Source organism: Phascolarctos cinereus, unplaced genomic scaffold (genome assembly GCF_003287225.1).
Source record: "Phascolarctos cinereus isolate Bilbo 61053 unplaced genomic scaffold, phaCin_HiC Scaffold_1;HRSCAF=81, whole genome shotgun sequence".
Lineage (NCBI taxonomy): Eukaryota > Metazoa > Chordata > Mammalia > Diprotodontia > Phascolarctidae > Phascolarctos > Phascolarctos cinereus.
This window is the reverse complement of record NW_027555514.1, coordinates 204361636-204387189: the sequence shown is the minus strand read 5'-3', so window position 1 is coordinate 204387189 and position 25554 is coordinate 204361636. Positions and strand designations below refer to the sequence as shown.

The 25554-nt window shown below is 36.6% G+C and overlaps 1 protein-coding gene across 1 annotated transcript in view; it reads right to left on the bottom strand.

Annotated features, from left to right (window-relative positions):
- Positions 1 to 23482, bottom strand: part of PKP2 (plakophilin 2) — a 136986-nt gene extending 113504 nt beyond the window's left edge. The window contains 1 exon segment of the mRNA XM_020975811.2: positions 23123 to 23482. Within this exon segment, the coding sequence (XP_020831470.1) occupies positions 23123 to 23345 (223 nt within the window). The 5' untranslated portion in view covers positions 23346 to 23482.
- Positions 23483 to 25554: the final 2072 nt, after the last annotated feature.

The window sequence follows — 25554 nt, the reverse complement described above, 5'->3', positions numbered from 1 at the left end:
AGAATGCAATAGAAAGATTCCATTTAAAATCATTTCAGAGAGTATAAAATATTTCAGAGTATACTATCCAAGACACAGGAATTATATGAACACAATTATAAAACTTTTCACACAAAGAACCTAAAAAATATTAATTGCTTATGGTTAGACTGAGCAACTATAACGAAAATTTTAATGCTATGGAAATAGCCAATGCCATACCAATCAAACTACCCAAAAAAGTACTTTAAAGAAAGAGATAAAATAAAATTCATCTGGAGGAACAAAAGGTCTAGAACAGGGGTGGAGAACCTGTGGCTTCAAAGCCACATGTGGCCCTCTGGGGAAGTTGGGATTCCATCAAAAGGCCACACTTGAAGACCTAAGCCACAGGTTCCCCACCCCTGTTCTAGAATTTCAAAAGAAATAATTTTTAAAATGATAAAGATGGGGGGCTATGAATGACAAATCTGTCACTATACCTCAAAGAGTAATCTACAAAAGAATTTTATAGTAGTTAAGAAACAAAGAGGTTGATCAGTGAAGCAGATTAGGTATACAAATACAGAGGCAATCAAATTTTTTAAATTTATTGTTATTGCTCAGTCATGTCATGGTGTCTGACTCTTTGTGACCCTATTTGGGGTTTTCTTGGCAAAGATCCTAGAGCAGTTTGCTATTTCCTTCTCCAGTAGATTAAGGCAAATAGAGGTTGAGTGACTTGCCCAGGGTAACACAGCTAGTGAATGTCTGAGGCCAGATTTGAATTCAGGTCTTCCTAACTCTGGGACCAGCACTCTATCCACTGAGCCATTTAGCTGCCTTAAATGTCACAGTCTAATAATAGTCTAATGTTTGGTAAACAGTGAAATTCCAGTTATTGGAGGAAGAACTCACTATTTGATTAAAAAAATAACTTTTGAAAAAAATTCTGGGTCACATGACAAACAATATGGAGTGCTAGATATTTTCTCTGATCCTCATGACCTCTCAACATCTACAAAACAGAAGTAACATGTCAAAGATAAAGCAATTTCAGTTGTCTCCATGGCATAAGACACCAAGAACCCCAAAGAAGGTAAAAAAAAACCCTCCATGGACTAATGCCTAACTCATTGTAACAACTTAGCACCACTTCCCTCAGGATCCACCTGACTTCAGAGTTACACTAGCTAACCAGACCTAAGTGCTTACAGTAAAATGCAAGACCACACCCTGATCTACTCCCTTGCATCCCCTTTGCTCCTTTCAGAAGACAGGAAGATCCAACCTCAAAGTGCTGAGGTTGTAAAAGCCAACACTGTCACAGCATTCCATGCTGCAGTAGACCTGTGCAGGAAAATGGAGGAAAAGAAAGAATGGGGCAGAGAATATTTGGGGGCTTATAATTGAGCTCAACTTTACACTCTGACCCCTGCCTCTTCTAGCTCCTGAGAGACGAAAATTCAAAAGGGTAGAAATTTGCCCAGGCCGCAATAGCACCATCATGGAAGCATTCTACTGCTGGGCTGGATAACTACGGAACAGAGAAAATGGGACAGGACACTTTTTGTGAAGGGCTCTGTATATAGTACTCCACAGAGCTAGAGAAAAAGAATCCAGCATATAGCTGTAGTCAGTTCTGTCTCCCCAAAAAGTCACATAGGGCAGAGGCTCAAGCTGGTGAACCCTGAGTTATACAGCATGGGAAAAGGCTGAAATGTTTTGAGATTCAGCCCCCAGGGAAACCACTATCTGAGAAGAGGGAGTCAGAAAATAAGCAAAATGAGAACATAAGGGAAAAAAGACTGAAATTACTAAGGATATCAGGAGGGAAAAAAAGAAAACAAAACCTAGAAGAACTTAAGCGTAAGCAGATATCAACCAACAGAGAAAACATTAACTGCATAAGGAAATATGCCCTATAGAGTTAGAAAAGGAGTTTAGGTATCTATAAATAAATGCTGTGAAACACAGGAAAACCATTCAACATTTGAGGCAGAGGATCCTTGGATTTTGCAGAGCTTGGAACCACAACACACTGTTCCTGAGTAACTTAGAAGAGATATTAGAATTATGACAGAAGAATTTATGGCCGGCATATAAAAAATGATCATAGTTGCAAGTCTCAACAAAGAAAAAAAAGAAAGGACAAATGATTGGGAAGGTAAATACACAGAAGAGAAGCAAAATGCAATAATATTAAAGAAAAAAGAAAACATGCTCTCTATACAAGCCAAACATATTGATTTCAAAGAAGGATACGTAGGGACAACCTAAGGATTGTAATCTCCCAGTAGAACACAAGTGAAAAAACTAAACATCACAATACAAGAAATAATAAAAAAAAAAAACCTGCCCCAAATTGAACCCCAGCTGCACCCAAAAAACACAGTTCTAATGGAAAAAACTCACAGATTGACCCTAGGAGGAAAACAGAAATAAACTGTTGGGAAAATTGGAAAACAGTCTGGCAGCAATGAAGTATAGGTGATCAACTCATTCTATATACCAGAATATGCTCCAAATGGGTGCTTAGACATTGGAACACCATAAACAATTTAGAGGAGCAAGGAAGAAATTAGCTGTCAAATTTATGAATAGGGGAATAGCTCATTACCAATCAAGACATAGAGAGGGTCACAGAAAGTAAAATGGGCAGTTTTGATTACATAAAATTAAATTTGCACAAACAAAACCAATGCAGCTAAACAAAAAGAGAAGAAGGTAGATGTGGAAACTATTTGCAATAAATTTCTCTGATAAAAGTTTCATTTTGATGATATATAGGGAACTGAATCCAATTTATAAGAAAAGGAGGCATTTCCCTATTGATAAATGGTCAAAAGATATGAATTAGTACTTTTAAGAGGAACAAATCCAATCAATTGACATGTGAAAAAATGCTCCAAATCACTAAAAAAAATTTAAAAAATGAAAATTAAAGTAACTCTAATCTTCTACTTTATATTGATGAGTTTAACAACAGTGACAAAAAGAAGAAAACAGTCAATACTGGAAGAGTTTTGGGAAAACAGGTACATTAGTGTACTATTTGTTCTTGGTCAAGCCACTCTGGAAAGCAATTTTGAACTATCTCCAAAAAGTTATTAAATTGTGCATTATCTTCAACCCAATGATGCCAATGTTAGGTCTAAACAAACAGAACAAAGAAAGAAGAAAAGGTTCCAAATCTACAAATATATTTATAGCAGGGTTTTTGTTTTTGTATTTGCAGTGGCAAAGAAATTGGAAGCAGAGCCTACCAATTGTATAATGGTTATATGAATGAGACAGAATATTTTTGTGTTATAAGAAATGATGATGGGGATGGTTTCAGAGAAACCTGAGAAACCTGAGAACACAGAGAAACCTGAGAACTGATACATAGTGAATTAAGTAGGACCAGGAGAACAATTTATACAATAAAAATACTCCTGTAAAGAAAAACAACTTTTAAAAAAAACTTTAGAATCAACCACAATTCCAGAAAATTCATGAAGAAACATGCTACTCATCTCCTGACAGAGATGATAGAGTCAAGGTGTAGACTGAAACATATTTTTTTGGATGTGGCTAATGGGGGAATTTGTTTTACTTGACTATTCATGCTTGTAATAAGACTTTTATTTTTCTTTTTTTCTCTTTGTGGGTCAGAAGAGGAAGTGGGAGAAAGAAAGGGTGAATAGTAATTTATTGAAAAAAAGGTAAAAAAAATTAAGGTACAGTCAGTAAGCTCCTTTTATTTATATAAACTTTTTTATTAGAAACTTGAAAAAGATCAACAAATATCAAAATTGCCATATAAAAGAAAGAAGAGATTTCATGCAGAGCTGTGAATTTCTATTAAACTTGTTTTATTTTTCAAACTATATATTAATCTTAACACTACAGTAACAAACAGACTTGCTTTTCTGTGCCCCTTTCCGAATTTCTTAGTATGTATATTTTTAGTGTTTCAATGGTGCTCTTTTCTTTCCTTCCCTGTTTTTTCCCCCATCCCTTTCACTATCCTGCAAGTCATCTACCCACTTCCCCTCCAGAAGTCCACTTTTGTAAAAAAAAAAAAAAGTACAGCCAAGCAAAAGAAATAAATTCACACACTGGCTGTGTCTGAAAATATGTTTCATGATGAACCTCTTCCCTTTATGAATCACAGAGAGAACATGAATAGTATGTTCACAAATTCACAAAAAGTGAATCGTTGAACACAATTATAAAATACTTTTTACACAAAGGCAGATCTAAACAATCAGAGAAATATTAATTGTTCATGAGTAGGCTGAGCCAACATAATAAAAATGAAAATTCTGAAAATTTACTTATTCAAAGCAATATTAATATAATTATCAAAGAATTATTTTATAGAGCTAGAAAATAATAACATAATTCATCTGGAAGAATAAAAGGTCAGGAATATCAAGGGAATCAATGAAATAAAATGAGAAGGAAAGTGGTCTAGCAGTACCAGATTTCAAACTATGTAACAAAGGAGTAATCATCTAAACAATCTGCTTTTCTTCCAGCTAAGAAATAGAGTGGCCAATCAGTGGAACAGATTAGGTGTACAAAACACAGTAGTATAGTAATCTAGTGTTTCATAAACACAAAGATCCAAGCTTTGGGGGTAAGAACTCACCATTTGAATAAAATTACTGGGAAAACTGGAAAGAAGTTTGGAAGAAACTAGGCACAGACCAACATCTTATACCGTATACCAAGATAAGGTCAAAATAGATAAATAATTTAGACATTAAGGATGATATCATAAGTAATTTGTATATTCAATGCCATCCCAATTAAATTACAAAAAAATTATTTTACTGAATTAGAAAATACAATAACAAAATTCATTTGGAAGAACAAAAAGTAAAGAATATCAAAGGAACTAATGAAAAAATGTAAAGAAAGGAAGTTTAACAGTACCAGATCTTAAACTATATTATAAGACTGAAATTATCAAAACTCTCTGGTACTGGCTAAGAAATAGAAAGTAGATTAGTAGGGAAAAGTAGACATATGATTTACAGCAGCAAATAAATATAGTAACCTTAAAGACTCAAGTTTTGGAGATAAGAATTCATCATTCGGTAAAAATTGTTATGAAAACTAGAAAGCAGTCTGGCAGAAATTGGGCATAGACCACTATCTTACACCATTTAGCAAGATAAGATCAAAATGGACACATGACCTAGATATCAAGAGATATTACAAGAAAATTTGAAGAACATGGAATATATTATCTATCAGACTTATGGATATGTGAACAATTTATGAATAAGCAAGAGATAGAGAGCAGTGTGAGGTGTAAAATGGATACTTTCAATTATATTAAATTAAAAAGATTTTGTACAAATAAAACAAATGTAAGCAAGAATCAGAAGAAAAGCAAAAAACTGGGGAAAAGATTTTAGACAGATTCTTAGACAAAAGTCTCATCTCAAATATATAAAGAACTTTGTCAAATCCATAAGAATACTAGTCATTCTCCAATTAGTAAATGGTCAAAGGATATGTATCGTTTTCCAATGAAGGCAGTTTTCCATTGAAGAAATACGAACAATCTATAGTCATATGAAAAGATGCTCTAAATCTTCATTGATTAGAGAAATGCAAAGTTGATTTTTGGACACAAGTGTAAAACTTTACATTCTTATATTTCATTATATCCAGTTTGACCCAAAGTTCTATCGATCAAGATCTTTACTGCATACCAATTCTGTTAGCTAAGGCTGGATAGATTAGGAATGCTGTAGTGTAGAGAAGATTCTTTTTCAGGTATGGGTTAGATTAGGCTAAATCACCACCAATCCTTTCAACCCTGAAATTCAGTGCTTGAATGAAACTGAAACATATAGCTACATCAAGTAAGACTAATTAGATTAATGTATCTTGAAAATGTTTACTTCTAAGGGAGAAAAACAAATGGGAAACTTTCCGGCCTGAAGAAAGTACCACGATATTGTAGATTAGAGAAAGATACTGTAGATGGTAATAGCATAAGTCATCCTGAAAGAAGAGCCAGTGGTTCAGTAGAAAGAACAATGGATATGCTCAAGTTCCAAAGGTCACATAATTAAAAATTAGATGAGGAGGAAAAGAAATACCTTTCACAGCTAAGGATAAGGAGAAAACTCTTAACTGAACAAAGAATAAATGTGGCCATAGGAGATAAATAAACAGCTTTGATTATAAAAATTGTAAAATGAAAATCAATGCTGTTAGAATTTCTCTGATATAAATGACATCCCAGATATATTAGGAACTGATACACATACATATGTCTTATGACAAGTAGATGAGTTATTATATAGGTTAAGTAGTCAAAGGATATGAATATCCAAATGAAAAAAGAAAATGCTTCAAATCACTAAAAATTAGAGAATACAAATAAAATGACTCTGAAGTTCCATCTGAATCCTACCAGATGACAAAAAGAGAAAATAGCATTCATTGTTAGAGATAATGTAGGACCATAGCCATGATAATATACACTATTAAGTGAATCTGTTAATTTTTCCCTTTCTTTGTAACCCCAGTATATAATAAGCATTTAATGCTTGTTACTTGACTGAATTGATCTAACCATTCTGGAAAGCAATTTGGAACTATTTCATCACTGAACTGTATGTACACTTTGACCCAGCAATATTACTACTAGACATACTTCAAAAAGATCAAAGATAGACAACCTATAGGTAGAAAATTATTTATGGTAGTCCTTTTTACTGTGGCAAAGAAATTGAAGCAAAGTGAATGTCTATTATTTGGAAAATACCCAAACAAATCATAGCATATGACTAACATGAGTGACAAATGTAACATGAGTGACAAATATGACATTAAAAATCTGGGGCCATTTGTGTGAACTGATGCACAGTGAAATGAGTAGATACAGAACAATTTATACAATGACTACAATATTGTAAAAGAAAACAACCTTGAAAAATTTTGAACAGATTAATACAGTGACTATTACATTAAAAAGATGTCAAGCAACTAGTGATGAATTATGATTCTTATTTTTTGGTAAAGAGGTGATATACTATGATATTACATGCTTTTAAACATAGCAAATGTATTGATTTGTTTTGCATGACTATGCTTTTTTTTTTACCAGGGAGGGCTTCTCTTGGGGAAGGAGTTGGAAACTAATGACAACAATAAAAAAAAATCAATAAAACACTAAAAAACATACAAAAAGAAAGCAGAGGGAATTTCAGAAAGAGACCCAATCAGAAAACTTTTGTTACTACCTTCTTAAATTTTAATACAAGGGAGAGAGATCGGACCTATGATTTCAATGGTATAGGCAAAGATGCCAAACTCACTGTCTGCAAAATTCCTAAGTACAGCTAGGCCTATATTTGGTAAATGTTAAACAAAATAAATAAAAATACAATAAAATAATGTTAATTTTGGTTTCAGACAATATAAGACCTGTAGAGATCTGTTTCTATTTCAGTTTGACACCACTGGACTAGTGCACTGCTAAGCTATGGGGAGGAGGAGAGTAAAAAACAAACAAACTGTGATTTGTTTTGTTAAGGAAAATAAAATCAGACCCCAGAGAATTCCCTCAGCTGCCACTCTCCCTTGCCAAAAAAAAAAATAGGAAAGAAGAAAAGAAAAAGAGTACAGTACATAGTTTTATCCTGTTTGAGACTGTTTCCTGTATCATATCTGTGACTCATCTGATAATGCTCTTGCATAAGCAAATTTTATTGCCTTGAGCCTTTGGAATTTCTGCCAAAGTTGTATTACTTCTGAATGATCTCTTCCAGCAATGAAAAGGAATCCTGGTCAGTTCTGCTGTGTAATGTTTGTCATTTTAATTGCCAAGAAGACAGAAGTCTTCCTTTTCCATTTAGAATGAGCTCACTATAGTGAAAAGATCTTTAGGTAAACAATGGCTATTTTTTTTCTTCTCCATACTAAATTGAATTTCTCAGACTAAAAATCAAGTGGTTTGTGACCCATTTTAGACAGGAAAGTAATATATTTAACTCTCCTGGCTTTCTAAACTCACTGTAGACTCCTTGTTTGTGTTTACAGCAATATGCTCTTTGTTTACAGCCTTCCTCATCCCTCTCCTTCTCTCAGACCTTGCCTTGCTAGAATGGGATTATATCCAGCAACTCCCTTCCCTTCCCATATGTTCTTCTATTTTCTTCCCTATTAGTCACCCTTGGTACTTCAACCTACTTCATAAAGGATTAACAATAAAAACCTTACAATCTATGTAACACCTACTAATAGCCTTTTTATATAAAAGACCAAGTTTCCACATCAAGACAACCCCTGAATTAATAGCCCCTATGTTTTATAAGTAATTAATAAAACTTAATCTATTAACAACAGCCTGTAGGAAAAGGGAAGTGTAATAAACAGGAGAGGGACATTTTCAGCAAAGACAGTAAAATGAGTTCTCCCTCACTCTAAAACTGACCTTAAAGATATTTACTTCCTTGGGAGTTTTTGTTAAGTGAAGGAAAACATTCTAACAATTAGAACTATTCATAAGTAGAATGGACTGCCTTGGAAGAGGATGGATTTTCTCTAAAAATTAAGAGGACTTAAAGCAAAGTTAGACTACCATTTGCCAGGTTACATTTTTGTTATGTACCACTGAAGTCTCTTCCAACTTTAAAATTTGATAATACTGTGATTCTGTGCAATGAAATGCTGCCTGAATTTCTATCCAGGCCCATTAACCTCAAAGAGATGTATACATTTAGAAAAGTTCTAGAGTTTTTGAGTAATTATCTATCAAATTCACCTACCTATGCTGCTATTCAGTCCCACAAATAGTTGGCTAAGAAAAACATTGGAAAGAGCTTCAAAAGTTGTATAGGTAATGACAGATCACTTACATTTATCTTATCTTCTGTTTTCAGTAGATTATCTGTTGCCTGGAGTCATTGGTATGCTAACAATTCAAGACTGCCCAAACATTTTAATTCCTTTCAAACAAAACTTTCAGGGCACTTAAGCAGAAATCCTCCTGAGCTTTTCTTCCCAGAATTACACATGTTGATAAGGGATTCTTCCCAAACTAACACTCTTCCCTTGGGAACTTTGGAGGAAAATAATAATTCTAGTTCCCATCAATACAGTGTTTTTAAAGCACTTTTCCCCTCCACAATAACTTTATGATATAGGCAGTGCAACTATTATTATGTCCATTTTATAGATCAGGGAACTGAGTGAAGTGTGTTGAACCCAGGTCTCCTGACTGTTACAATACAGTAAAATAAGTAATAAATAACAACAATTCTCATTTAATTAGCCAGCTAATTAGATTCTGATGGAGGGCATATCAATAGATCTGTCTCTGACAATTTTCAATTCTCCTGAAATTAATTTCCTTTTTGAAACTCAGAAAACTGGAACTTTATTGTTAGTAGCTATAGTGTGTTTGCTCTTGATCAACCTGATTTGTAGTTCTGGGCATGCTAGTGAAAAGATTTCAATGTGCTGTGGACTGTGTTTGCAATATCTAAACACTTTGCTTTTTAAAAGGTCTTAACAATCAACAGCTCAAACTGTTAGGGTAGAAACACTTTATTCCAGATAATGCACTCCTCAATAAGCCAATTTTATGAAGATCCCCTGAGGTAAGATTTGAAAATTGCCTGCTCTACTTGCAATTTTCCATCCTGTTCATGCTGGTTACTTGAGGCTTTGAGCCTTCATTGTAACTTACGGGACTTAATACAGAAGAAACACCTCAGTGTTAAAGTGGAATTTTCTGACATTGAAAAATAGGCATTTAAATAAAGCAACATTTAAAAGCAAGAGGCAGCATGGCATTGGAAGGAAAGAACCTCAGGGCCAAGAGGACTTGGGTTCAAGTCCCACCTCTGACAGAGTTAATCTAGGCATGATATCACTTAACTGATCAGTGCAGATAAGGAGTTGACCTACAATACTTTTGAATGATCTCTCCTCATAATAAATGAGGAATCCTGGTCAGTCCTGGTGTGTAAAGTTTGTCATTTTCATTACCAATTGATTCATTCACGTTCTATCTTCCTTTCCCATTTAGAACCAATAAGCTCATCTTTTGTAGTGAAAGGATTTGTAGGCAAAAGACACTTTTTTACTTCTCCTTACTAAACTGACTAAAAATCAAGTAATTTGTGACCCATTTTGGAGAGGAAACATAAAAAAACCCCCAAATCTAGCATGCATCTCAAGTAACTCACAGTCTAATGAGGGAGACAACATGTAAACAAGACATAGGATAAATTGAGGGGTAGTCCCAGAGTAAAGGTACCAAGATTAAGGAGGACTAGCAAAGACTTATTGCAGAAAGTGAGACTTAAGTTGACACTTGAAGGAAGCCAGATGTGAAGGGAGAGCTTTCTAGGAATGAGAGACAAGCAACGAATGAAAATACTTGGACTTAGGAGTCTTAGGTAAAGAACTGCAAGGAGATAAGTGTCACTGGATCACAGAGTACCTGAAAGGGAGTAAGGCATAAGAAAACTAAAAAGGGAGGAAAAAAACAGGTACAGTTCATACAATCTATACCAGGTTCAGCACGTGGAAACATGGAATGCACACAAGACAGTAAATAAAGCAAGGCATCTTTATTAAGAAGACATATTACAAGGAAGGATGGAAACAAGTCAGGTCCATTGAGACTCCAGGTGAAATTGGATATGCAAAACCAACAAAATCTGGTGGGTTTTTTATAGAATTCTTATCTGTATTGAGCAGGACTAGGCATTGGGGGAAGGGACCTGGAGAGAAGGGCTGATTCATACTATTGGGGGGGTTGAGGGAAGACTCCTAGGAAACTGGCAGTTAGTTGATATTCAAACTTCCCGTTGGTAGGAAAGGAATGGCTTTTTGACCATTATTGCTGTTTTTATTTTGACAGGGAGGCTCAGGGGATCTGAGCTTCAAAATGAGGAGGTTACTGAAGTCCTCACACTTTCAAAGCTCATTGGCAAGCTTTCTATTTCACATTTATTGATTCCTTACCATTTTCCACATTGTTGTTCTACATTTTTTCCCTCTTTCTTGTCCTCCACATTTTTTTTTCTTTACTGAAAAGACAGGTGCTCTATCACTTCTCAAACCTTCTTAGCACCATCAAACATTCTTCTCTCCTTTCTTCTTGTCTGAGAGGAAGGGGTATTTTTAGCCCTTTCTAGGATTAAGCCTATCTGCAATTTGATTTCATTCAGTTCAATTAGATTCAACAAAAATTTATGAAGGGTTAGCTAGGTGGCGCAGTGGATAGAGCACTGGCCCTCAAGTCAGGAGGACTTGAGCTCAAATCCGGCCTCAGACCAAACAGTTGACATGTATTAGCTGTGTGACCCTGGGCAAGTCACTTAATCCCAATTGCCTAAAAAAAAATATTAAACATTTACTAGTTAAACATATACTACAGGCAGGGTATACAAAGACAAAAACCAAATGGCTACTGCCCTCAAGGATCTTTCACTTCCTCCTCATCTCCAGGACCTTGTTGGAATAGTCAACCCCTTTCTATCACGCATCTTCAACTTCTCTTTCTCTACTTCCTTCTTTCCACCTGGTTATTGAATATGCATCTTCAATGGAAGACATGATCTTTGGGACCCCAATCCAGGAAAAAGATTCAACGAGTAGTCATGTGACATCTATACATGAAGTTGGTGGGAAAATGCTATTTGGGAAATGAACCAAGTTTTGCCTACTTCCCTCTAGATTGAGAAGGTGTAGAAGAAAGTATGCCCTGATGGTATTGAGGGAAATACTTTTGTTTGTTCTTGCTATATTTTTGAAGCATATACCCCTTTGTAAAAGCTAGTCAATGACGAAGGTTAAAAGGAACTAGGATGCTAGCAAATGAGACCTAATAATGGGTTGTGCGGGGTCAAGCCAATAGTAGTAGAAAAACACCTCAAACATTCAGGTTTAACCCCTGGGTCTCAGCCTAGCCCTGATAGAGTGAGACCAGAGCAAACATGCTATATCATGTTTCCCCATTATTAAAAACAAAAAATCCTTGTCTTGATTTTTCTACTTGTGGTTTCATCTTTTTCTTCTCCTGTACTACTAGACTTATTGGAAAAGAAAAATATTCTTAAAGAAAGATGCCTCTGATATACTCTCATCATTTCTTTGCTATTGCCTTTCATCTCCAGAATTTTACTGAAACTATCCTTTCAAAGGTTGCCAATGGCTCCCAAAAGGACCAGTCTAAGCAGATGATGAAACTGAGAACTAGAACTTAAGACACTTACTCAAGATTCCAAATCCAGTCCTCTTTTCATTACCTATAATGCCTCTTAGTAAAGTGAAGTTCAGAGAGGTAAAGTGACTTGCTCATAGTCACTAAGACTCTGAGACACTGTTAAAACCTCAACTTCTAGTCCCTACCTCTCCAATTCAAATTTATAATTCTAATTACACAGATGTCTACTGACCTCCAGCTCCACATTTATGACTGTTTACAAAGCATCATCACCTGGATAACCTTCAAATAACACATCAGAAAACAAACCTGTATTACCTTCTGATTTCATTACTTCTGTCAATGGTACATTTGCCTAATTTCCTACAGTTAAAACCTTTGACTGTTCCCTCTTCCCATATTCAATCAGTTGCCAATTTCAACAGATTCCACCTGCAAAGCACCTCTTCCCTATTACCACCATCACTACCATAGTATAGGGCACAGGTTCCCCACCCCTATAGGCCCTTGTTACCACCTCTCTGGACTTTAACAATTGTCTCCTAACCTGTTTTTCCTCCACTCCTCTCTCCTTGTTTCAATCTATCCTTCAACATACTGAACAATGACCTATTTGCACTTGTCTTCAAGAAGAGAGGTGTCATGAAGACTAATTTGTTAGCGTTATGAAGAATATATAAATGCCTACTAACTACTTCTTAAATAAAGTTCAAATTTCTATCATTCAAAGCCCTTCACAGTCTGGCATCAACCTTCTTTTCTATGTACTCTGCATGTACTTTTTTACTTCTGCATCTTTTGATCATATTGCTCCCTATGCTTGGAATGACCCTTTACTCTTCCATCCCTATGGTTGAATTCCAACTCTTCCTTTAAAGCCTGGTTCAAATTCTGTCCCCTAGCTGCACATTTTCTTTCCTTAGATCTCACAAGACATTTTGGTTTACTTTCTCATGTATTTATCCTGCATTATAGTTATTTGTGTGTTATGTACCCCTTGTTGATAATAAAGATACATGACAGCAGAACTTAATTTTATCTATAATTTTTCTTTCCTACAGAGTAGGAAAACCAGAAAAGCAGGCACTTGCAAATTATTGAGTTGAATTGATACACAATACCAGAAAAAAGCACTGGTTTGGGAGTCAGAAGACTTTATTGCACTTTATTTGGAACTTTGCCCAAAGAGCTATAAAACTGTGCATACCCTTTGACCCAGCAATACTAGGTCTTTACCCCAAAGAAATCATAAAAATGGGAAAAGGAACCACATGTACAAACATATTTATAGGAGTTACTTTTGTGGCGGCCAAGAATTGGAAATTGAGGGGATGCCCATCTATTGGGAAATGGGTGGTCCATAAGAAATAATGAGCAAGCAGACTTCAGAAAAACCTGGAAAGACTCATATGAACTGATGTTGAATGAAGTGAGCATAACCAGGAGAACACTATACACAGTAACAGCCACATTATGCAATGACTAACTTTCATAGACTTGGCTGTTCTCAGCAATGCAAGGATCTAAGACAACTCCAAAAGACTCATGATGGAAAATGCTAAAGAACTATGGAGTCTGAATGCAGATTGAAGCATACTACTTGATCTCTTTTTTTCTTTTGTTTTGTTTCTTTTTTCTTGTGGTTTCTCCCATTGGTATTAATACTTCTTCATAACGTGTCTAATGTGAAAATTAAAAAAAATAATCAAAGGAATAAAAATAGGTAATGAGGAAACAAACAAAAAAGACTTTATTCTACTCCAACTACCAAGACAAAGAAGATATTGAGACCCTTAGACAAATCATATCACTTCTCTGGACATCTCACAGGCATCACAAAGGCCTCCTCCATAAAAGGGGTTGGATGGACTAGATCAATGTTTCCCAACTTAAACAACAGTACACACTGGCAGACTGAATATTCTCTATTAAAGACTGCTCAGCATTAGTACTTTTGACTCCAAGAATAGGGCTTGGGAGCTTTGAGGAAGAAAAGATCATGAGAGGAAGAGAATTAAAATTCAGAATGGTATAGAGAAATGAGCACTGAATTTGGAGTCAAAGGGCCCAAGTTTAAATCCCAATTTTGACATTTAGTAGCTAGGCCACATAGGGCAAGTCATTTAATTTCTCTGGTCCTCAATTTCCTCATCTATAAAAATGATAGGCTTGGAATAGATGGCCTCTAAAGTCCTTTCTAGCTCCATAATTTTGGACCATTACTCTAAATCCAGGTTTTTTCCTGTCTCTCAAAACGTCAAGGTCCATCTGGGAAAGGAGTACTGCAGTAAGAAAAGAAGATTGCTGAGGAAGTGAGTGAATAGGGAAGGCACTTGAACAGTCATGTAGTACAATCTTCTCATTTTATTAATGAGGAAACTGGGCTCAGAGAGGATAAGTATCGAAGACCATGCATCACATAATCAACAAATATTTATTAGAGTGGCAGGCACTATACTAGGTTATGAGGCTGTAAAAGGAAATTCAGGACAGATAAGAAATAAATACAAAGTAATGGGGGAGTGGTAGAAAGAAGGAAGTGTAGAGTCAGGAAAGATTTCGTGAAGGATATAATCATTGAGATGAGCTTTGAAGGGGTTCTAATAGCTAGAGGTTTAGGGGAAGAGAATTTTAAACATTTGGGGCAGGCTGTGTAAACATGGGAGACTGTCATGTGTTAGGAACAGCAAATAAACCAGTTTATCTAGAGTGTAGAGTGTGTGAGGAGAAGAAGGAATGCATAATCATACTAGAAAGATAGGCTGGAATTAGAATGTGAAGGGCTTTAAATGCCAAAAGAATATGTATTTTATCGTAAGATAATAGAGAAGTGACATGGTCAGGTGTGTCTGAAGCATATCAGTTTAGTAGCTGTATGGAAGATGAATTAGCATGGGGAGAGACTGGATTTAGGTAAATCAATTAGGGGGCTACTATAATAGTTCAGGTGAGAGGTGATAAGAGCCTGAGCTGGGGCAGTTGTAGTGTGAGTGGAGAAAAGGCAATGGATATGAATGATATTGAGAAGATAAAATTTACAAGAATTGGAAACTGATTGGATAGGGGTGGGTTGCCACAAAAAATAAGTCCACAATGACTCTTGATTTTTGAAGTTGACTGACTAGAAGAATAAAATCTACTGAACCTCCCAAAAAAAGAGGAATTAAGAGGAGGAAGTGGGTTTAGGTTGAAAGATAAAACATTTGGCTTTAGACACAATAGCTAATAATTGCTAGTACTTATATAGCACCCTAAAGTTTGTAAAATGTTTTACACATATTATCTCATTGGATCCTCATTTGAACATATGAAGTAGATGCTATTATATCCCTATTTATAGATGAGGAAACTAAGATCAATAGGAGTTAAGTGACCTGCAAAGGGTCACACAGCGAGTAAGTATCTGAGGAAGGACTTTCTGATTCCAAATCCAGCTCCCTTACCCACTGTGCCACCTAGCTGCCATTTTGAATTTGAGATGCCTATAGGATGTCTAGGGGAAAATGTCTAGCATTTAATAAACAGTTATTAAGTGCCTGCTATGTGCCAGGCCCTCTGCTAGGTGCTGGAGATACAAAGGCAGTTGAAGATGTAGGATTAGAACTCTGGGAACAGATAAGGACTGGATATGGCAGTAACCTGCTTGAAGATAATAAGTGAATCTATGCAAATTGATGTGGTCACTGAAAGAACAGAGGGCCCAGAAAGGATGGAAAAATAAGAGGAAGCAGTAGAGACTATGTCTCATAGTAACTCTAACAAAGATGGAGAAAGAGCACAAGACTGAACAGTGATTGGGAAGTACAAGGAGAAACTGTGGTAGATCTTTTTTCCAGCGTAAGTCATGATGGAGAGTCAGCCAAAGGCCTTTGGACACTGGAGAGTGGGTGGAGCAAGGAAAGTCTGAGGCACTCAGACTGGGCTGGGCTTGCATTTGTGCTGAGCAAAGTGAGCAGAAGAAAGAGAATAATTTACACAATAAGAATGCGTTGTAAAAATGAACAATTTCAAAAGACAAGATCTCTGATCAATCATGACTCCAGAGGACTCATCAAGAAATATGTTACCCACATCTTGGCAGAGAAATGATATACTACATATGCAGAATAAGACCCATATTTTTGGATATAACCAATGTGGGAATTTGTTTTGATTACCCATTTTTATTACAGGCATTTTCTTTTTCTTGTCCTGGTAAGGGGAAGAAAAAGTGCTTGAAAATTTGAAAAAATAAAATTTAATTACAAAAAGGTAAAAAGTTTTTAAAACTCTGAGAGGGGAGAAAAAACCATGTCCCTTAAGAATCCTAGTTATCAAAGCTCATTTTGTTGTTTTTGTTCAGTCATTTCAGTCATGTCCAATCTTCTGTGGATTTTTCTTGGCAAAGATACTGTAATGGTTTGCCATTTCTTTCTCCAGATGAAGGAAACTGAGGCAAACAGGGTTAAATGACTTACCCAGGATCACACAGCTAGTAAGTTCAGACATTTACTAGGCTGGATTTGAACTCAGGTCCTTCTGACTCCAGAGTCAGCACTCTATCCACTGTGCCACCTAGCTGCCCCATCAAGGCTCACACAAAGAGTTAAATAAGACAAAGATTTGGGGAATAGTTTTGATAATCTTAAAAGAAAAAAGGAAAAAGAAATTCACTACAGTAGAAAGGGAACATTGTGAAGTGAGGGACTTACTATCTTACATAATCAAGTTTCAGAAGAAAGACCTACTGTTTCATACCCAGGGATAACTCCACCCTTGGCCAAACCCCTAGAGATGAAGATAACCTACCTAAACACAATCCTCAATGATTAACATATTCCCATCCCATCACACCCTCCCCATCTCAGTTTTTCTTAATCTCTGGCTATCATTATTTAAACTGGTCCTCAGTTCTTCACTGACCACCCTCTCTCTCCCCTCTTTCCCCCCTCTACAATGTCCCCCAACTCCTGCCCTCATACTAGGGGAATTCAACATACATTTTGGTTCTCCCTCCAATACCTTATACTCCCATTTCTATAATTCACTCACTTCCTATTACCTATTCCTTCACCCCACCCCAGCTACAATCAAGCTGATTATATTCTTCATCTTGCCATCACCCATAAGGGTTCAACATCTATTCATGAATTCTGAAATTCCTTTATCTGATCATAATCTGTTGTCAGTCCATCTCTCCCTCTTTCTTTCAACTCCCAACCTTATTCTTTGTCCCTTATCATGACCTCCAAGCCCTCCAACTTTCAGTTCTTTCCTAGTTCATCATCCATTAACTGGGTACACTCTCTTCCCTTCCCCATCTTGACCCGTAGATGAAATAATTCAACTCTACATTGTCTTCTTCTCTCAAGGCCCTGGCCCCCTTTATCTTATCACTAATCTTTGTCCTAATGAACCTCAGCCTTGGATTGTTCCCCCATTTGCTGCTTTTACTTCTAGTCATGGGCTGCTTAACAGAGTTGAAGGAAACTATGAAAAAGTGATGAATTTGTCCACTACAAATCTATATTACATAATCTCAATTTGGCCCTCACTGAAGCAAGGCAATTCTTTTATGCTTCCTTAATTGATTCTCTATCCCACTCACCACACTGACCTTTCAAACTTTTTCATCCCCCCTTAAACATCCCAAACACCTCCTTATTTCCACCCTCTCATCCAAGAAACTTATTTCATATTTCACTGAAAAACCTGAAGTCATTTGTTCCCCCTTCCTCAACTCATATTCAGATGTCTCATGCCAGTGTCTATTACTTCACCCTGTCTCACAAGAAGAGTTAACTTTTCTCCTTTGCCAAGACAAATCTCTACATGTAGAAGTGATCCCATTCCATCCCATCTTCTCCAACAGATTGCCCCTTCTACCATATTTGATTTCTTGCTAACCTTCCATCTCTTCCTGCCCATTAGCTGCTTCCATACTTCTTACAATCATGTCCATGTCTCCCTCATCCTCAAAAAACTCTTAATTGATCTGTCCATTCCTGATAGCTATCATCATATAGCTCTCAATTCTTTCATTTCTAAACTCCTTGAGAAATCCATCAATAATCAGTGCCTTCACTTCCTCTCTTCACTCTCTTCTTAAATCTCTGAAGCATGGCTTCCTACATAATTATTCAAATAAAAATGTTATCTCTCAATCTGCATTGTTCTTGACCACTCAGCAGTCTTTTATGCTGTCAATCAACTTCTCCTTGATGTGGTTTTCATGACACTACTCTCTCCTGGTTCTTCTCCTATATGTATGACAACTCCTTTTCAGTTTCCTTTGCTAGATCTCAGCCAAGGCCATGCCACTAACACTGAGTGTCCCCCCAGTCTCTCTCTTTTGGCCCTCTTTTCTTCTCACTTTATGCTATTTCACTTATTGATCTTATTGGCTTCCATGGTTTTGTCATCTCTATGTAGATGATTCTGAAATATATTTATCCAGTACTAACTTCTCTCTTCATCTAAAGTCTCTCATCTCTAACTGCCTACTGAACATCTAAAACTGGATGTCCATAGGTATTCTAAATCTTAACATGTCCAAAACTGAACTTATTATCTTTTCCCTGAACTTTCATCTCTTCCTAACTTTCCTATTATGGCCAAAGGCATCATCCTCCTAGTCACTCTCTTACTCTAGTCACCCTGACTGATCTTCCACTTCCCACTCTAACCCCTTGTATCAAATCAGTTGCCAAGTCCTATTGGTTTTTAAGTTTTGTAACATCTGTCTTATATATCCCTTCTCTCCTCTGACACTGCTGCCATCTTGGTGCAGGCCCTTATCAGTTCATGCCTAGACTATTGCTATAGTTTGCTGATTGGTCAAGGCTCTTTCCACTTTAGTCCATCTTCCACTCAGCTGCCAAATTGCTATTCTTGGAACATGGATCTGACCACATCACCTTCCTAGTAATTTCCTATCACCTCAAAGATTAAATATAAAATTCTCTGACATTCAAAGGCCTTCACACCTGGTAAGCTCATACCTTTTTAATCTTCTTATACCTTATTTCTCACCACCAGCCCTCACTAGACTGCTTGATATTCCTCACACACAATGGTTCATCTTCTGTCTAGGAGCATTTTTACTGGCTGTTCTTCATGCCAAGAATTCCCTCCTCACTCATCTTCACTTCTTAGTTTCCCTGGCTTTCTTCAAGTCTCAGCTAAAGTCTCATCTTCTGCAAAAAGGCTTTTGAGTTCTCCCTTAATGCAAGTGCCATCCTCCTGAAATTATCTCCAATGTATCTTATTCATATATAATTGTTTTCATCTTGTCTCTCCCATTAGACTACGAACTCCTTGAAAGACCAAAGGAGTTGTTTTCACTTAGCTTTTAGCACAGTGCCTGGCACATAGTAAGTAATTAATAAATGCCTGTTGGACTGACTTGAAGTCAATATAGCTCTACTAGACTTAGACAAATCTAACCAAAAAAGCCAGAAGTTAAAGATTCAAAAAGAGTTCTAGAAAATTTAGATATGATATATTTGTGGTAATGGGGATAATAATGAGTGTAGATATTCCTCAGTTGTGCATGGTACCTTTACAAAAATTGACCATGTATTAATGTATAAAACCTCAAAACAATAGATAATTTAGCCAAAGTCAATAAGTAAATAAGTAAACATATTAATAAGAAAACATATTAAAATTTGGGAGTTGAAGCCAAAGCAGTCTTTAAGAGAAATTTTTTATCTGTAAATCCTATTGAATTAATAATACTGGGAGTGGGAGGAAGAAAAAGACAATAAAATAGATAAATCAATAGCAGGATTACAAAACAGAAAAAAGAATAGTAAATTATCTATATTAAAAATTAAAAAAGAATTCAGAACAGATAAAGAATAGAGGAAAGTATTAGAAACTCTTTTCCCCATTCTCACTTATATAAAAAAACTTACTTCAAAAAATTAAAAAAAAACTTAAAGAAATATAAAATGCAACGACTCTGAGGTACCACCTCACATCTAACTAATATGACAGAAAAGGAAGATGACAAAAGTTGAAGGAGATGTAGGAAAATAGTTGTAAACTGATCCAATCATTCTGGAAAGCAATTTGGAACTCTACCCAAGGGTTACAAAACTACATACCCTTTGACCCAGCAATATGCAAAAGGTCTATATCCCAAAGAGATTTTTTAAAAAGGAAGAGAAGCTATATGTACAAAAATATTTACAGCAGCTTTTTTTGTGTGTGGTGGCAAAGAAGTGGAAATTGAGGGGGTGCTCAGCAGTTGAGGAATGGCTAAACAAAGCTGCAGATATGATTATGATAAAATGCTATTGTGTTATGAGAAATAATAAGCAGGATGCTTTCAGAAAAACCTGGAAAGACTTACATGAACTGGTGCAAATTGGAGTGGGCAGAACCCAGAAAACAGTGAGCACAGTAACAGCATTATTGTAAGGATTACCAACTGTGAATGACTTAGCTATTCTTAGCAATACATCATCCAAGACAATGCCAAAGGACTTAGGATGAAAAATGCTCTCCATCCCCAGAGAAAGAACTGATGGAGTCTGGACGCAGATCGAGGCATACTATTTTTTACTTCATTTTTCTTGGTTTTTTTCCTTGTGTTTTCTTTTACAACATTACCAGTATGGAAATGTTTTTCATAACTGAACAGTATAACCTATATAAAATTGCTTGTCTTCTCGATGAGGGGGGAGAAGAGAAAGGAGGGAATTTGGAATTCAAAATTTTAAAAAGCAAATGTTAAAAATTGTTTTGACATGTAATTGGAAAAAATTTAATATTTAAAATAAAAATAAATATTAAATGCCTGGCTTAATAGAAGAAATGATAGCATTAATAACCTACTCTCAGAATTAAATATGATACAACCCCCCCCAAAAAAAATACAAGATGGATTCACAAGTAAATTCTATTGAATATTCAAAGAAAAACTAATTTTAACATCACATAATGTTTGCAAAAATGGGAAAAGGGCCCTACAAAATTCCTTTTATGATACAAATATTATCTCGATACTTAAACTTGGGAGAGTCAAAATACAGAGACTACTGTGGAATATTCCTAATGAATACTGAGGTAAAAAAATTAATTACCAAAGAGGCTACAAAAAAAATATCAGTGAGATTATATTTTATGACCAGGTTGGATTTATATCAGGAATGAAAGTTTTTGTATTTTTAATCTGTAAACAATTTCATCAACAAAAAAAGAGAAAAAACAGATCAATGAATTGAGTATGCAACTTAGAAACTAGAAAATCAACTAATTAAAAAACTGAATCAATAAAAATCAAAGAAGAGACTAACAAAATTCAAAGCATAAAATTCTGCTGAATTAATGAATTGTAATAGGAATTGTGCTTATGCTACTATACTATACCATACTTATGTATTCATTTATCAAGGGCCTACTAGGTCATACTAGGCCAAGGATACTCATCTTTTGGATGCAATTCTGCAAATGTAAATATTTGATCTTCAATTTGTATTAGGAATTAGAATTTAACTAACTTATAGAGTTCTAAGGTTCTTATTTTACATATTACTCCACAGGAATTGAATAAATGGGGCTAGTTAACCCTTTGGGGGTTCTTTTGTTTAAATTGATATCATTAATAGTTTTCAAGCAGTCTTATGTTTTTATGTTTGCACTTTATAAATAGTTATCACCAATCAGTCACCTTAATGGGATCTAATTTCCTATTGCCAGTTACACTCTGACCATTGAGTTAAATTCATAAAATCATATAGGATACAGAGCTGGAAGGGACTTTGGAGGGCCTACTCAACCCCTCTAATAAGGAAATTGCCCTTCCAATCCTCTTATTGATTTACTCAGGGTTATACAACAATGTTAATAAGTGGTAAAGCCAAGGATTTAGAACTCTGACTCCAAATCTAGTCAACCTTTGATATAGAAGTAAGAACTTAATTTACCTTACTGATCTAAAAAAATTAGTGAGCCTAAAGAGTTTAGCACCTAACTATGCATATTTGTGTAGTTTTATTTTTATCTATGTTTGCAAACCTTGATTTCCTTGTCTTTCACCACCTCAGCTGGTCACATTTCACTTTTCCTCCTTTTTCCTCAGTACTTCTTGTTCTTAGGCTGAAGTTATAATTAGGGCACCCTTTAATCCCCTCAATCTGATCTTCTAAGAAATCCTGTTCTCCCCTAGGAAACCATGTCAGAGAGGAAGTAGCTTGGAGGAGTTGGCTAAAATCTCTTTCCTGTTTATTAAGGCTTTTATCTTTAATCGTGGCCCTCTAATTGAATCTTCGATAAATGGGCACATTAGTAGAGTGACCTGTATTCCCTCATAAAATGTCAGAGACATTATGGTGGGAACTATGATGATCAGTGAGGAACTCTTAGATCTTTAGAAGAAAAGAGAGGTACTATACTAAAGTGTTAAGACTGTGGGTATTGGAGTGAGAGAATGTGGATTCAGATCCTAATTCAGTCACTACTTGTGACCTTGGGCAAGTCAGAACCTATAGGGGACTCAGTTTCCTCAACTGTAAAATGAGGAATTTGGATCTGATGATCTCTTAGGTTCCTTTCAGATCTTAATTTATGATCTTATAAGACAGGTAAATATGAGTTTAAAAAAAAATTCAAAGAAGGGTAGCCTGTACTGGGTATATTGGGCCTCTTATTTTAAAGTATATCAACATAATTATATTATGAAACCCTGAAATATTATTTTTAGGCTTTTTTTTTTCAAACAAGCTACCAGTGAGTTGGGGAGCTGCAGAAGAGGGGAGGAAGGTGCAGTCAGTAACACAAAAAGAGCAACAGGTCTAACTAAGAATGAAAATCCTCCCCATGTTTTCTGCGGCCTTTCGCAACTCGGAAAGGCCACCGGTAATCTGGGTGGGGCAGCCCATGGGAAGCACCGAAAAGGGCTAGGGAAGAAGAAAATGTCCCGAGAGGAGAGAGCTTTCGCGGGATACGCCCGGGGCTCCCAAGAAGGCGAGGCTCACTCACCGTTCGCCACGAAACTCTTGCCTTTTCTGGCCAGCGTCTGCTGGACCTGCTCCTGGATTCTGAGGGTTTTAGCAGACTGGTCAGTGTGGCTACTGTTCCCGGCCAGTTTCAGTTTCGCCTCTGAAGGTAGAGCCAAACTGGAGCTGTCCAGCTGCTCTAGGATCTGCTGGCCCAAGACGGTTCGGATGTAGCTACACTCCGCAGGTAAGGTTGGAGCTGCCATGGCCGTAAGGAGGGGATGATAGGGTATTGTGGAGGCTGGCGGCCACAGAGCTCTGCTCTCCTTCCTGTAGCGGCAAGACCAGGGAGAAAAGAGGCGGTCGGAGCTAGCCCTGGGCTCTAGCTCACAGTACCGCCAGCGGGTCTCCGCCCCTGAGCCACGCCTCCGAGGCCTCTCTGTAACTCCCTCCTCCCACCTGAAAAACACACACACACACACACACACACACACACACACACACACACACACACACACACACACACACACACACACACACACACACACACACACACACACACACACACACACACACACACACACACACACACACACACACACACACACACACACACACACACGGATTTGATTTCCGTTTGATTCTGGAAAAAACCGCCCAGCAGGCAGGTGAACGAACTCCTTTAAGGCTTGGAGAGCCACTTAACACCTGCACTCTGGGGGGAAAACAAACAAACAAACAAACCAGGAAGGTGTTGTGACCAGAGCTTAGGTGATCCCAGTGAAAGGTTTGAGAATGATATGAGCTATATGTTAAAGAGAAATGACAGAATGGGGCTAAAATAATCTAACAAAATTACATTCCTGAGACAAATGGCCAGATTCCAAAAGGATTTTATTAACGAGAGGCTTTGTATTTTCCTTTTTTTTTTTGCACAGATGCACACACAAACATGTTCTTCCTCATTCTGTTTGCCTCTTCTGTTTGCCTTGTACAAATACACAAACCGTACCCAGAACTCTCTTGTTCACCCTCTCTCTCTCTTAGAACCAAAAAAAAAGCACTGGTCATAAAAAAGAGAGTTCAAATAAGTGGCAAATTTTGTTTCCATTATGTTAGCGTTTGTTAAGTATTCGTTGTGGGTAGCCCTGGGAAAGATACTTTTGGCTTTCTAATGTGCTGTTATATTTATTATAATTCAATTCAGTTCAATTCAAGGAATACTTTATAATTCCTTACTGTATGCATATGGTGTTCTTATAGAATTTATCATTTGCCATGAAGCCAGTGACCTACTGAGAACGATACAAAGTATGGTAAACAGATAACTTATCCTTCTGAAATATAAAAATATGCTTGGAGGCACAAACTCTCCGACTAAATGGCCCCAGCTCTGGGCTCATACAGACTTAGTTAGACAATCTGGAGGAAGCTGACCTCAAAAAGTGGACCTATACTTTTTCCCCCCAAAATCTCTGGCTCATTACATCACCATTCCAGAGTAGAACTCTGGGGGAAATTTCTGAAACAAAGCTTAGGTTTGGTTCATGTCTAGGATTTCCCTAAAAGTTATTAAGAGGGTCCTTTCTACAACAGAACTCAAGGCACAAATGTAACTGGGCTTTGCTTTGGCCTGTCTCAAATGAAAACAACCCAAAATTCCAAGCATGTTTCTTGAAGCCACATGGATCAAATGAATAGTAGGTAGTCCTTCTCACCCAGCTCAGTTCATGGTGGTCTGTGAATGAATAGGACCTTTACTTCTCTGCATGCCATAAAAAAGAGAAAGAGAGATTGTTTTGGTCTGGCAGTTTTAAAAAATGCATCCTATTCTGGAGATATAACCAGTAGAAAAGACTACTCAGTAAGGGAACACAAAATGTCTTTTCCATGAAGCAGGTCCTCAGCATCTCCCACATAGCTGTCTCCATGTTAGATGATATGGACATCCTCAAAGTGATGCACAAAGAAGATCAAGGCCTACTATTTATTTCCTCTAACACAAAAGAAAAGCTTAAGACACAAAATACCCCTAAACATAAATTGAAAATTAGTTAAAGCATAACATAGTAACCCATGACCTCTCCAAGGAGGTTGATTCTTAAAACATTAAAAGATGAACCAACCAGGTGTTACTGTTGGACAGGAATTTCACCTTCACCTCAAATCTACACAGTCTGAAGTAACTCACTTAATGTCCATGTCTTATCTTTCGACCTGAAGTGTTTCAGAGATCATCTCCTGATGGACAATCAGTACCATGATTCAGGAACTAAAACATAAAAGGTTGTCACTGAGGTTAGTTTGGAAATAAAACTCTCCTCACTCCTACCTTTCCTCTTTAGGGTTAGGGTTATTGAGAAATATTAGGACAACTTTAGTCTAAAGTCTTTGGTCTAATCTGAATGAGAAACCTTATAAGTCTTATCAATTTTGAGGAAATGATGTTCTGTGCTGAAATTTTTAAACTTCATT